A 15,419-nucleotide genomic window follows, 5' to 3' on the forward strand; every position below is an offset into this window, starting at 1 on the left:
TCATATGCCATCTCTCCTTAGCTGTACTCTAATGCAATAGTTTCGGCTTCTAGGCCCCTACTAGCAAAAACTAAAAAGGAAGGATGCCTCCACCCAAAACCTAAGCAACTCCCTTATTCCGCCCTGTCTTGCCTTAATGCATTCCCCTTATCTTGGAACTCTATATATGAGAGCAGATAAAGGGTGGGAGAAAAGGAGAGCACACCTTTTACCTTGGAAATACATTTGCATCCAAAAAGCTGTGTATACACACACCCAGACGCCTACCTTGTTTTCCAAGTATCTGTTCTCGAATGGAGAGGACCGCACCCATAATTATTTCCATGGATCCGGTCTCCTCCCATTGATTAGTTTCTGACAAGGGTGCAGAGGACTCGGGTTTATGGGTCACTTTACACCCTTTTCAGAAACGAACTGTAAATGCCTCCTGCCATGTACAGCCATACCAGAAAACATGTCCAAAGGAATTTAGCATCTGTCCTAAAACCTATGTCAGCATCAGCATCCGATGCTGGTTGAGATAGTGCTGGTTTTGCGTGGCTGAGTGGATGGGGACGCAGAATCAGAATTTCCGACCTGTGCTCCAGCTCCATCATGCAAAGCCACTAAAATGACACCGTCCATAGAAAGCATGTATATAAGTTTTAAGCATGCGTTTTACATATGATTTTTTAATAATAGTGGGAGGCCAATTTTTTCAGTATTGCGGATTGGTAAGAATGCCAGTAAAAGTGGTGGCACATTTTTAGAAACATTTTTACGGTGCTCACCACTTTGGTCGAAAGTAAATCGGTCGCATTTTTTACCACATTTTTTACCGGAAAAAGTTAGATGGTGGGTTGGGGTTTGTCATATACAAAGCGGTGCTGGGGGGAGCAGGTGAGAGGGGTCCGCATTTTGCAATAAAAAGGGTGGCAAAGAAACATCGATGTGTTTACTTTCAACCACAACAATTAGGTGTTCTAACATCCATTCAATTTAACAAATCTGCAGTTTTTTTTATAATTTGTCAGACGGATTTGAGAAGCAGGATGGGCTTAACGTGGCTGCCTACTTTCCACGCTCTGCCTGGCCAATGTGGCTGCATTACAGCCAGCATGAATTTTCATACTGGCGGCCATGCAAAGGATTTCAGTGGAACCTGCCAGAATGTATCATCTGGTAAAAACAGACGGATTCCATAGCAAGCCAATGCAGATGGCTTGTGCAATCGTTATTTGCGGGACGCATTTACACTTGTTCACACACGTATAGAAAATGTAACGTTTAAAGGCGAGTTTCCATGTGTTTTACTCTTTATTTTTCCATTACGTGGAGTAATAGTTAAAAATTGCATGGAGAGGTCGTATTGCACTTATGTGCAAACGGATATTGTCCCCGCCATGCAATTTAGGAACCACATTAAAATGACACCAGGGTCACGGGACATGAAGCTATATAAATCAGAGGCTAATACATCAATTGCCAAAATACTGCAACAGTAAATGCAAACGGATTAATTCAAAACGATCCACATTTTTTTAACGGTGACCCCGCGTCCCCTCCCCGCTAATGTTAGCAAAGTTGTGGGGTGCAATGTCTATGAGCCCTCCCTGCAACATTTGGAGATTGACACACAGGTAGAAGCGAAGAAAATTATGTCTGCCCGCATCTGTCATCTGTGACCGTGGCCGGCTCCACGTCATAGCGTCCACACAACCACGCAGAAAGGTGAAATCGGTTAAACACAGCTATTCCTTCTTGAGAGCTGGAAAACAGCCTTACCAAATCTGTTTAAAAAAGGGGCCTATGGGTCTAAGAAGAGACAGCATACCACCAAAGATCAGTAGAAAGCACCCCAAGTCCTTAATTGCAGCCCAGCAGCCCCGCTGGTGACCGGGGCCCACACAAGGACACATCATTTCACAATGAACCCTGCAGGGCAGGGCATCTGGAGTTTTCGTCACTATGGCAGCCTATCCTTCAGCTTGTCAGTCCGACACAGGGTTACTTTCTAGTTACAACATTTCTGCAATGATCCTGGGGGTAGAACCTATCTAGTGGTCTGTGTCTCCTTCTATCTAAAAGGATAACACTGTGACAATGATAAGAGCCTCTGTTCCCAGCCACGTGGTGGGACTTTTTTGGCCGCTTTTTGTCACTGCTCACTTATTAGCCTGTGAAACAGCTGTGCAGAAAGACAGTGGCCAATCTTAACGGGGAGTTAAATGAAAAGAACACAACAGGACAAAGCTTCCTTTTTGTTGCAGCACCAAAGTGACCTATCTCATCGCCAGTGTCAGAATGCGCAAATGTTTACAAAATGCTCATTAAGGGACAGGATTTGTGAGATAAGGGTAGGATCCGCGCAGCAGCCTACATTGTCCAGATAAGAGGAGCAAGGAAGCCATAGGAAGCCATGTTGTCTAATTAATGGAACTGTTTTTCACAAAGGGAGGGGGAGAGGAGGGTTAGTGAGAGGGATGGGAGGGGGAAGAGAGGTTGAAGATATTCGCAGGCAGACTCTCCCAACATGACAACTTCAGATGACACAAGCCGCGCGTTCTTCGGAGGATAAAATAGCTCTGGAGGGTGCAGAGTGAAAGCCAGTTGAGATAAGTCGGCCAAGGACAGGAAGGAAAGGGGGGGAAACAATGGATTCCATGGCTCTGTATTTTTTTGCTTGCCTGTGCGCGTTGGTGGACTTGGGAGCCTGCAGTCCCATCATGAGCTTGGAGGATTCGCTAAATGACGAGCGCCCGCTTTTCGACGAGGTCCTCTCAGAGCAAGGTGGCCTGGATTTTGACAAACTTCTTGAGAGCATGAAGGATGAGTTCCTCAAAACCCTAAACCTGTCTGGGATTCCAGGGCATGCTCCTGTTAAGGTGGACCCACCGGAATACATGCTGGAGTTGTACAATAGGTTTGCTGCAGATAAATCCACCATCCCATCTGCCAACATTGTTCGCAGTTTCAACAATGAAGGTAAGCTGGTACCTCCTAACCCTCACTTGAGAACTTTTCATCAACTTGATAGACACCCACATTTACTTGTGGCTGGCACTCAGCTTGTATTCCACCCATCTAACTTTTCATTCCTAAGCCTGAAAGAAAGCACATACCAAATACAAAAATTGCTTGTTAGACCTGTATATAAAACGTGAACTTTCCATTTCAATCTTTGAAAAAAAATAGTTGGATGAAAAACAAAAAAATGAGTTCATATTTGCAAAGTTTTGCATAATCAATGAAGCCAATGTAACATGCAAACAACCTTTTCCATTAGAGCAGACCAGCCACTGCAAGCCATTGTATATGGTTCTGCAAGGATGTGGATTCAAGTTCACCCAGTGTTTTCTATATTTGCAAGGAATGAGTGATAAAGGGGGAGGGTGGGTCTGCCGACCAGTTCGAACCCCAAGATAAATCACAGGGTTGAAATTTAGGAAACCTTTTTTGGAACCAAAGACATACATTGGGGGACATCCTGTTTTAGTCATGCATCCTCCAAAGAACTCTGCCGGTGCATAATCCTCTACATGGAGAAAGAGGGGAGTTGTACTGAAATGGGGGAGGAGCGGCAGTTCAGGCTGTGCAACACTGGATTATATGCACCGGTCTGGCTAGCTGCAATACATGTACTTCTTTAAAGGGAAATGTGCATTCAACTGACCTACAACTAAACCTGAGAACTATGGAAAACTTTTCTGTGTTGATTGTGAAATGTGAGCCCTCTCAGAAGGAACAAGGCGAGCAATTAAAAGTATCTCCTCGCAGAGCAAATGTGCCTTAATGCTGATGTACAAATCTACCCCCAAAATGTTCACTATGTCAAATACATTTCTGTGCATTATGTTTTCTTTAAATCAGTTTAAAACATGCTTTCACGACATATGCAGATAATGTGAGTGGTACACAGATTAGTAAATGCGTAATGCAGGGTTACTGTAATGTCTGGGATAGCAACGATAACACAGAACAAGCTCCCGCTCTACTATTTCCAGCTACATTTCGCCGCAGATAAAGGTGTTTTCAAATGTTGAATTGCTCTTTTCAATCTGGGTTGCTACAGTGCAAATAAAGCTCCCAGCGGCACTGTGTGCGAGTAACTGGAAACCTGCATTCAAGGAATCCCTCAGTTGACACTGCCCCTGCTTCATGAGACACTGTACAGACAACTCTCACGCTTCGAGAGGCTCTAAAAGGCCGGGGAACAGTCCGGGGCGATTAGTGACTGCCCTGGTGCATTGACTTGAAGCTGTCTCTATATTATCGTGTACACGGGCCACATGGGATGCTTATGAGCCCTGCCGGCACGGGTTCGTTTTCTGGGGTTGATTTCTAGACACATCACATGGTCACCCAGGATGGGGAAACGCTTCTCTGTGTTCTTCTCCCAAGAGCCCAATCAACTCTTAAATAAACACAGGACACAAAACAAGCATTGGTAAAGCAAATCGTTTCGGCGTTGTATAAGCTTTGAAATGAGGATGTGCAGGGAGTGAGGGGAACGAGGGGCGTGGAGGGAATGAAGGGTTATGAGCAGAGCGAAAAGGTCCTGCCAACCAGAGGTGTTGCTGAGTGAGGTGGGGGTCAGGAGGCTATAGCCCCGTTTTTTTTGGTTTTAGCCCCAAATAGAAGCCCAGGGCCTACAGCCAAAAGGCTATCTAGCCCCAACAATCCCGACATTAGCATAGCTCGGGAACTTTTCCAGACTGAGCAACACCCCTGCCTCCAACAGTTGTGGAAAGGGGGGTGGGGCAAGGTATGGGGGGAAACGTGTAGCTCGTATGGAGTTAATGTACCTGTGTAGAAGAGATTTGCGCTTAATTGAAAGTTACAGGCTCCAGTTCCAGTATCACTGATTATGGGGTTGAGAGCCAGCTGAAGATATGCATGTGTACTGCGTAACTCGGTAAATCTAACATGATTGTAATAGCCACGTGGGTTATTCCACAAGATCTTTGTTCAGTGCCCGCCCTAGTCTGAAGCTAAGCACACTATATTGCCCTGTAACCAGAAGAGACACAAAACCCCAGTCCATGCGGACCCCCACCCCACACAACTCAACTTACAGGAGTCGTACTACAAGACCACAAACTGTGCTCGATGTAATCGATGTGATGATCACTGTAAACGGCTGGAAAGGCACTGTTGAAGAGTGGGCGGAGCCTACAAAGATCTCTTATGGGAATTCTGGACGAACGTAGACGCCCTTAGAACCGAAGGGGCTCTAGCAGAATGCATCACTATCCTGCTTTCTGCCTGGTTCTGAACATGAAGGGTGCAACATGGTACCATTCAAAACCCCCATGTAACTGCTTTAATACAGCTGCTATAGAGTTCTATGTCTACATAGATTTTTAAGAATGGTCAGCTATCATTTTGTGTTGTGTTCAAAATGAAATCATCTCTTGAAATGTGATACGAATCCAGCACATTTTCAAAAACCCCTATGTGAGCAGCAGGGTCCAGAATAAATCATTTAGAAAGGGTACAGTGCCTTGGGATATCTCAAGTGGCTCCATGTCAGAATACATAATTATTTGGATAGGAGCAGATAAAAGGGTGAGGGATTATGTTTGCACTGCACACATATTCAAGTTCCACTGAGTTTTTGTAATAACCTTAATTTTGCCATCCCTAATGTTTGCAGTCTTTGTTTTTTTTTGCTCTTAACCTATGGTTGTATGATATGATATGATCATGTATTTATTGCACGTTCATACATAAGTGTTTCAAGGCCCGACGAGGCAAGGGAGGGGTATAAGGACAAGACAACCATCTTTCTAGGCCCAGTGACATTGCGAATCCGCAAGTGTAGCGGAGAATGGACGGGGAGAGTGCACGGGCGGGGGGAGGAGTGGAAAGTGCTGAACACAGGATCAAAACAACACAGGTAGTACGGCCAGCATGTGGCCAGTGCAAGAATTAAGCACAGACAACGGGTGTCTAAAAGTGCAGTTAGGGGGACTGTAGGGTTGCAGATACAGACCCAAGTGCAAGGGTTGCCAGGAGGCAGTGCAGATATGCAGATGGCTGGGCAGGGATCTGGGCCCAGATTCAGAGGGTAGCCAGGTGCCCAGTGCAAAACAGAAGCGATCAGCAGGGGAGAGGGAGACAGAAGGCAGAAGCAAAGAGGAAGGTCTTGAGGTGCTTCCGGAACTGAAGGTGGTTCTCAAGTTTCAGAGAGGCAGGGAGGCTGTTCCAGAGGGAGGCCCCAGCTGAAGAAAGATCTACCACCAACTTGCTGCTTGGATGTATGTTGGCAAGCCCCATGTTCGTAGACTTTACCCCTTTCAAAAAATGTTTTCCCCCAATGTGTATTGATAATGTAAAAGTAAACAGCTAGACATCGCATTATGAGTTTGCTGAATTTACCCTGCCAATTACTGCATGCTGAAGTTATAGTGAGCACATGCAGTCATCCAAGGGTGTCTGCCATACCAGCAGTTAAGTTGGCAGATTTCCAGATCAACTGCATCCAGTACTTTAGAAAATCTGCACGTCATGTTTTTGAATTCCTTTCTAAACCTATCACCATCACTGTTTTAAGCATGAACGTGGATCATATGAGCAAACCATCAGGTCGATTAGAATGTGGAATCCTATGTTTAAAAACTTTACTCGCTGCTTGTCCATCCATTTCCCCTTTCAATACTCAATAAGAGACCCCAACCAAATATGAACTTAACTAATAACATGGACCTGATGTGGAATGTATATGTCATGGAGCAGTTTCCATATATGTATGCATGACATTTCATGACTTCCTCTCAAAAAAGCTCACAAAAACACTGGTCTTCCCCATTATCACAGATTATAAAGCACATATCAGGACAACATATTTCGATTGGACCACCCATGTCAGCAAAAGGGGCTTGAAAATAGCAAAGAAGGCTAAGCAGCATGCTTTCTTACTCCGAGCACTTTAGAAAACACGAGTAGCTGACAAGTAGGCATTTATCAAATTAGAAGAGGCGAGATTTGAAGGGTAAGGTTGAGAAGACAATGAATCATATATTTCCCTTCACCCTCCAAAATCCTGTGGATTTTTTGCCAGCATCACATTTTTACACTGACGTAAAAACCAATGGATTTCTATGGAATCCACCTGCTTTTCATGATAGTAAAAATCAGGCGGAATCCATAGGAATGCATTGGAAACGCTGCTTGCCAGGCGTATATGGAAGGCAGCGTTTATTCAATTTGCACTGCAAAGTACAAAAGGGAAGGCGTAAGTTGCCCCGAGGATCCATTTTATGTTTGCACATAAGTACAAACATAACATGAATCCTGCGGGCAACTTGCTCCCACCTCTGCAGTGAGTTAAGGAGCATTGTGAAATAATGAAATAGCAGAAAGTGAGCTCCTGCCAATCTATAGCCATTCTCATAGCACAGCATAGATCGCTCGCTTTGACATCTGTGCAGAGCCTGCTGATGCAGGTTCGAATCCCGGCAGGGCCAAACTCAGCCTTTCATACTTCCAAGGTCGATAAATGAGCACCACACATCGTGGGTAATAATAAGCAGCACTCAGATACCTGAGGGTTCGTAGCACTATATAAATGCTAAATTATTATTATTAATTTTTATTAATTAATTTTATTTATTATTTTTATTTTACACAGACGTTAGCACTTTTGACAAAGCATTAAGGACCTGGTTCATGAAACTTTTAGCGCAGAGCAAAGTCACTTTGCACTGATGCAAAGTGGCTTTGCACTGCCAACAAACAACCTGATTCACATAGAGGTGCAAAGTGTATTTTTGCACTGCAAAGTCACTTTACACTGCAAAAGTACTCTTTGCATTGCGTTACATGGGTCTAAATCACAGTGCAAAGAGTACTTTGTTTGTATATATTGTATGTCGCTGCCACCCCTGCCTCCAGTCTTATCAATTAGTTATGTATTATTCAATCCATCTTTTATTCTATCGGGAGGCACCCAATCATGGGATTACACTATCAGCCTGAATGCCTCCATGTACAGAGATTTTTGTCAAAGCTCTCTTCTTATACAAATACAAATACAACACATAGCAGTTATTAAGTCGTCTTTGTAAGTTGCAAATGGGGACTATAAAACACAATTATCTTAGCTTTGAAAACCAAACATTTACAAATCACTATTCCTAACTCCACAATTAGCACTGGGATGAGATGTGGTAAAACTGCCTTCACTGAGACTGGGCTCCATTTACAGCTTAACTACTTAACGAAAGAGTGTGACCCAGCACAATACATGGAATATTTCCGTGCCTTATCTGCCAAAGGTTCCTAGAAGTGATTCAATTGAGAGTTTATATTATTCAAAAAAGCCTCTCTCAGGGTTTAGCAAGTCTATAAAGTTACTCCATGTAAAATATTATGCGCCCCCGGGAAGGGTGCTATCCCAATCACGTGAATGGAAATGCAGGCCGAAACTGCTAGTGGCCGCACATGTTACACCAGCCTTCTCGGGGGCTGGCATTTTTTATCGACGCCTCTGCCCCTCCTCCAACACCCACATCATCTCCAAGCTCCCACTCTTCCTCCTACCTTCCGGCTCCACCTGCTATGCTCCTTTCACTGTCCACACCAGGCTGACACCGTAAAAATGGAAAATGGACTTGTTCCCTTTTCGATTTACTATGGTGACAGACATCTTAATTTTTTTTTTTGGGACAGGAGATCGGGCTCGCACAATATGATGTGCGGGCCCATCTCCTTGCAACACATTTTTTTAAACCTATTTGTACCACAGATAGGTGCGAAGCGCAATCACCCCCTTGTCCTGGGGTGTACAGGGCCGGTATCAGCCCTGAGCTATCACAACGCCCTCGCCGAAAATTGTGACCATTGATATATTGCATACCACAAAGTAAGCTATCTCTTGGCTTACTCATGGCAACATTACTTTAAAACCATGAGTGCTTAACGATTGAAAAGTAAAATAAATGATACATTACAATGATACATACAAGGTTTGGTGGTAACTTTGTTTTAGATGTGTACATTTACGAAAAAACACATATTTACTCTGCTGTAGTATGCAGGCTGGGTAGTCAGCGCCTCTAGTTTTGTCTTTTCCCTATGTTCTGTGCCCCCAAACCATGATTAAGGATAGATGGAAGGCAAAGGACTATCTATTAATAGAAGCAGAATGGATTGCTGTATTTGCATGGAAACCCTAGGGCATACTGTCTATGAATTGTGGATGAGAGGCCCAGGTGCACCAAGGAAGTTTATGCCATTCAGCAAAGGATATTAATTGGGGAAAAGGGTACTAGCACGTGGCCTTCTTCTGAAGTGCACACCACAAAATATACTGGCTCTAAGTGCTTGCATAAGCAAAAATATGTCAGTATAATGTGACGATTCACCGGTTCTCGTCACTTCTCCCCAGAGAGGAGCCTTTCCCTATGAGGCTAGGGGTGTGAGGCCGCTACCCAATAGTCCCTCTAGCAGTGGTAAAAAGCAGGAGGACTTCATAGGGAGAGACTGCCCTCAGTAGGGATAAGGACTCCTATCCCGTGAAAGACCTCCCTAAACACTTGTCCACAGAAGCCAGGGGCCTATGGACTCATTTCTCCTCCCAACCTGAAATCACAACTGTATGTTATTGTGAAGTCTCTACTATGGCATCTACAAATTCAGATAGGATTGATACGAAGAAGCACCAAAGAAACACACAGAGCACACATAGAAGGAGTTATCCAAGAACTGGGATGAGGTGGTCACTAGAAGGCATGAAGATAACCTCAGAGGCTTGCATAACCAATCTTGATCCTATGCTGGGGCGGGCTGAGCTGTATAGAGTAAAGACAGGGGAAGACTAGAGCTGTTCGGGAGCAGGAAGAGCAGCAAGAGAAGCTGGTGTCCATCCTGCAGGGCTCGGGAAAGTAAAACCTAGGCTGCCTGAAGTAGTGAGAGACAGTTGGTCTCGAAGGTAGAGGCCGAGAGGAAGTACACGAGCTGGAGGGAACCAGACTCGCTGTAGAAGCAGAAAGAATCTAGCAGGGCCTGGCCCCTCCGAGGTGGACCATGTGGTCCATAAAACACACAGAGACCGCCGCACCAACAGTTGCACACAACCACACGGGGCAGAGAGGACAGCAGGAAGACACACTGAATGACTGCAGCAGTAACAGCGACCTGAGACCTTGGGAAGAACCAGCAGCACTCCCCAGTGAAGAAACAGGTAACTGGGGTTTCAAGAAAGCCGGGTGGGGTCCAGGGAATCCAAAGAGCCAAGTATTCATCGGGGGTGATCTTCCTCATCACAATAGTGATATACAAAGCTTCAAGAGTCAAACATTCTTTGGAACGATCTCCCTTATAACAATAGTGATACATAAAGCTTCAAGAATCAAGTATTCCTCAGGAGTGATCTCCCTCTTCATATTAGTTTGACACAAAGCTTTAAGAGTCCCCAGGAGGAATCTCCCTCATCACAGTATGCGACACAGAGTCAAGAGTTAAGTATTCTGCGGGAGTCTTCTACCTCATCACAGTAGTGGTACACAGAGTTTTAAGAGTCAAGTATTCTTTGGGAGCAATCCCTTTGTCACATTAGTGGTATTCAGAAAACCAAGAGTCAAGTATTCCTCTGGAGCAATCTCCCTCGTCCCAGTGGTGACATGAGAAACAATACATCTCAAGAGTGCCTCAGGAGTGAACACCCTCATCACAGTGGGAAACCCAGCATATGTGAAAAATACCAAAAGAACCAGGACATGTCAGGGATTAATTTCCCTAATAGTCAAGATATAAAAAGTCCTGATAAAGCTACAACATGAAGGAGAAGATTTGATAAAAGCTTAATTGTGCTTTGCAGAAACTTGTGCAAGGAACTAAAGAGACTTCAAAAGACGTATCCAGAGAACTATCAAGCAACAGTCGCCAAAACTCTTCCAGATAGACCAGGAGAAGGAAGTCATTCCTCTGGTCTAAGCGTTTTTGGTAAATCAGACCCTCCGGCAAGAGACTCTTGTTAAGACAACCCACGACTGGACTGTTTCACCAGGAGAAGGGAGTCATTCGCCTGGTGGCCTGGTCTAGCAGTTCCTTGAACACTTTTCTTTTTGGTTTGTTAGTGGTTGGAACAGAGTAGTTGGTTTGGACAGAGGAAGGCATTTTGGTTTATTTTGACTTACATCCTGACAAGCACCCGAGTTATCCTGTGTTGAGGTAGGGAAAAATCCTCTAGAAATAGGGAGAGGTAGGTTTGTACTCTTAATTTGAATAAAAGTATATAGCCAAAAATATACCACCTTGTCAGCCTCCTTACTCCATCACACCACAATACCCACTACTGTACTTCTAGTTCATAGTACTCTTTTGTCCATAAGTTTGGGTTGTAATTTTCAGGCGGGAAACCGGGACCGCAGCCGCTGTTGTATAGAATCTGAAAAAAAGAGCCTGGGCAAATGTACGTGCAATGCCTACGCACATACCTTACACAATTCCATGAGTAGTACCAAATGCCAGTGCGCTTCGACAGGCTTTAGAAACACATATGGACTCTTAGTGAGGATGGGGGGGCATGACGTACAGTAGGAAGGGGACTTATGACTAGGAGTACAGGATCCACTGCCATGATTAACTGGTATTTGCTCCTGTGTCCGCGCACTTTACACCATATGTTTGGGATACTTAAATGGATTCTATACATTGAGGGAGGTAGCATTGTTCAGCCCTAAAGATTCTTATAGACTGCCTGGTTAAACTGTGCATCAGCTCTCAACTGATGTCCAGGCAGTAGTTCTTGTGAAAGGTGTGGGAGTTCCCATTTCTGCAGCTCTGCAAATGTCTTCCAAGGGCTCATGATGTTAGAAGGCTACAGAGGCTTACACTCAGTGCACACAGAGACCTTAGGAAGTAGAATCTCTTGGAGAGTGTAGTACTGAGCTATGCATGAGATATTCTAGCTTCCAATGGTGGACTTAGCCTTCTTGGCTTTCATTCTGATCAGCAAGGTGGCAAACAGACGGATAGCTGAACAAATTGATTTAGTAGGCTCCAGACAGAGGTTCAAGGCTCTGCATGTGTGTAGATTATGGGTAACCCTTCAAAGCAATAGTATTGAAGTAGGGGCTACTTAAATCAATAATACAAATAAATAAATACATCTTTTCTGTGTAATGAACTGGATTAAAGTACTTGAAGGAACACTTCCTGGCAATATGAAACTCAGTAACTATTTTCGGTAAAAAGGAAGGGTCTGTTCTAAGGACCCCTTATCTTTTTGACAAACAAGGCAAGGGCTCGTCCAAACAGAATGGGTGTAGTTCATCAAATCATTGCGCCAGAACCATTAGCTTGAAACCGTCTGTAAATGAACTCAAGCCCTTAGTTCAAACATGTGTGTAACAAGGCTACGAACAAAACATTTAAGTCTCAAACCGTGTGCAGGGTCCTGACAGCAGGAAAGAGATGACTCAACGCATAAAAATGTCTCTTCAACACCAAGAGTGAAAAAATCTGGTGTACGAAATTAAGGATGCTACATTGGCTGACAAATAAGTACAGCAAGATTCATCTTTAAAAGTGAGTCTGTCAAACTCATAATACAGGATAGCACTTCACTCGAATGGCAGTGCAGGGAATTTACCTTTTTATCAAATGGCTAATAGTAGAACTTCATTCACTTACTCTAGTATTGTGAACAAGTGGAGTCTTTCCATTATGCCTGAATGATTTCATGTTTTTGGATGACTACACTAGGACACCATAGGCTAGGTCCAGCATTCACAGTCTCATCATGATCACTGTGAGGCTAGGAGAAGGCGATCGAAGAGCCAAAATATGCCGAGCCACCGGCCTCTATTGCAATCCTGTGGCATGGCACTGATCCCAGAACTGGAGAACAGTTAGAGTAGCAGAAGGGCAGGTGGAAAGGCATACAGGAACTTTCCCCACCATGGGAGGTGAAATTAATCCCCCTTCGAGTGTTACCCTGGGCCCCACCACGTGGCAGAGGGGGCACTTCTTGTTGATCTGAAAGGCCACTTGTGAATGAAATTCTCACTCCTGAGTGTTGTCAGATGACTCAAGGAGTCTTCCCTGGTTTTGAGAAGACCAAGCAGGTGCACTGGAACAGGGAAAATGCAAAGCAGGCTGGCACATGCCCACAGCTGCAAGTAAAGACTACACAGAGAATAGTATCGAGACCCGCTATATTTGTTGATGTTGAACGCTGCAGCAGTATTGTCCATTTGGACCAACACGATAAGACCATGGATGGACAGGAGACAGATTTTGAAATAATAATTGCTCACCAAAGAGCGGTGTTCGTTGTCATGACTGTGGTGCAATCTGTTTCATCGAAGGCGACAACAATGCTGAGATTGTCCTAATTGAGCAGTAACATTAGGTCTTCAGGGCTGCAGGCGAGACAGGGATTGGGGTCCACTGTAGCTAGTCCTCGTGTTCTCATGACAACAAAAAATGGAGTTGCGTTTGCTGCATTGGACATTTGCAGAACTGGACTACTAGAATGCAAGAAGACATATAATGCAGAACCTTCTTATAATGGCAAAATGAGACTGCCATCTTTTCTGCCAGTGTGTTTCAGCACCTCTGGAGAGATTCCACACTTTCTGGGGTATGGGAGGTTGTTCCCTGCTCGGTGCGTGCACTAGACTCCAACCTTATCACCAGCTTTCCCATGCAATCCACAAAAGGATACCTTTTATGTCTGTAAAAATTGCATTAAGCATTCCCCAATACTCTAAGCAATCTATTTTCATGTATTTAAAATTAGGGATTAGGGTGGAAATATTAAAAAAAAAAAATGAAAGCATATTTCTGTAAAAACAGCATTGTAGTATTTATGGAAATCCTCCTCTGTTGTTCCAGCCTGGTGACATTTCCATAATTACACAGATTTCTAGAAATACCAGAGTAAGTAACGTTCATTACCCCATGATGTATTTCCATTCTGAAATCTGACAAACATATAATGAGGGCCCTAGGCCGGTTCTGGGAAAAACGGATCCTTAGGTCATACATGTTCACAATTCTCAAATCCATTATCACTTCAGCACTCCCCTACTAACTGGTTCCTTCATTCCACATTTAGATAATAAGAAATGGATTCGACCCTCTGGCATGTGTTAACCTCACAAGCTATTTCAAAATGTGTTCAAGTGGTTAATACTGAGGGTCTTGTTGTATCAGGACATTTCCCTTAGATTTCCGCATGCATATTTACCATTTTATGGATACATATTGGCCCTGCATTCAAGTGTACACGGTTACATTATTGTGGCTGCCTCAAGCACATCATGCTCTCCTCAAGAATGGGATGGTGCCATGCAAGAAGGTTTTGCAAACTGGGTAAGGCCACTTAGGCCATCATCCTTCCGAGTTTGAAAAATCGAGTGCCATGAGTGGGTACTAATAGCATTGATGAATACAGCTTTTTGTAGCGGTCCTTCTACGTAAAGTGCTGCATGTATCTCCAACAAAATGAATAATGGATGCCTTGACATTTTGGTCTGCCTGCGAGTCGCAGGTTAAAATCTCAGCAGGACCAGCTTCGCTCTTCCCCCTTCCAAGGTCAACACATTGAGTAACATTAAATCGAGTGATAATAGCATCCACTACTAAGGAGCTTAGAATCGAGAGGCGGGGATCCAGTGAGAAGTCCTGTACAACAACAAAATATTAGCATTAATATTTGTTATAAAACCTGCCTGTTTTATAGTGAACGTTGCTCCATAGATTGTGTATGTATTGCCCTGTTTTATTACAAACATTGCTCCATATATTGATCAACAAGTCCATTTGATTCTAAACATTGGTGTGTGAATTGCTCACAATGTCCCTTTTTAAGATGCACATTGGTCCCTAGAGATTGCATGTATGCCAGTTTCAACAAGAAATTGACCCACAGGTTGAAATGTATTTCCACGAGGCAGGATGAGCAATGGCCCATAGGTTGCTATGGGTGTCCTATTACAGGAGAAACATTGATCCATACACTGGTATGCATGTCCCTGTTTTACGATGAACACTGGCCTAGAAGTTGCTATGTATGGCCCTCTTTTAAGATGACCAACAGTTGGCAAGGTTAGGAGCAATCAAGGAGGAGACCACCCCTTCTTGCATTTTATTGATGACTCAACTGATTTATCACTTAGATGAGTTGCCACCTCAGGCGTACCTGCTGGCTTTTTCCTCTGCGTGAGTAACACAGGAACATGATACACACAGTACTAGACAGCCGCCACCAATCTGTATATGGAAGTGAGGTAGGCGTTCTAAGCTCTGGGCATGCCCATATACCGTGTATCGAATAAGCGGGAGGGAAGACATGAAACAGTGATAATTGTACTGGGTGTACTGGGTGGGATTCTTGATGCTCTGTCAATCTTAGACTATTGATTTTCTTATTGTTACTCTGTTGATTCTTTATGGAGTGTCTGAATAAGATACAGAGGGCCTCATTA

The 15,419-nt window shown here is 44.0% G+C and overlaps 1 protein-coding gene across 1 annotated transcript in view; it reads left to right on the forward strand.

The window, feature by feature from the left end:
- The first annotated feature begins 2,580 nt into the window (after positions 1-2,580).
- BMP10 (bone morphogenetic protein 10) overlaps positions 2,581-15,419 on the forward strand; it is a 117,747-nt gene continuing 104,908 nt past the window's right edge. Inside the window, exon 1 of the mRNA XM_069618882.1 lies at positions 2,581-2,964. Within this exon, the coding sequence (XP_069474983.1) occupies positions 2,634-2,964 (331 nt within the window). The 5' untranslated portion in view covers positions 2,581-2,633. The remainder of the gene's footprint in view (positions 2,965-15,419) is intronic.

Source organism: Ambystoma mexicanum, chromosome 10 (assembly GCF_040938575.1).
Source record: "Ambystoma mexicanum isolate Mex_15411 chromosome 10, UKY_AmexF1_1, whole genome shotgun sequence".
NCBI classification, from domain to species: Eukaryota; Metazoa; Chordata; class Amphibia; order Caudata; family Ambystomatidae; genus Ambystoma; species Ambystoma mexicanum.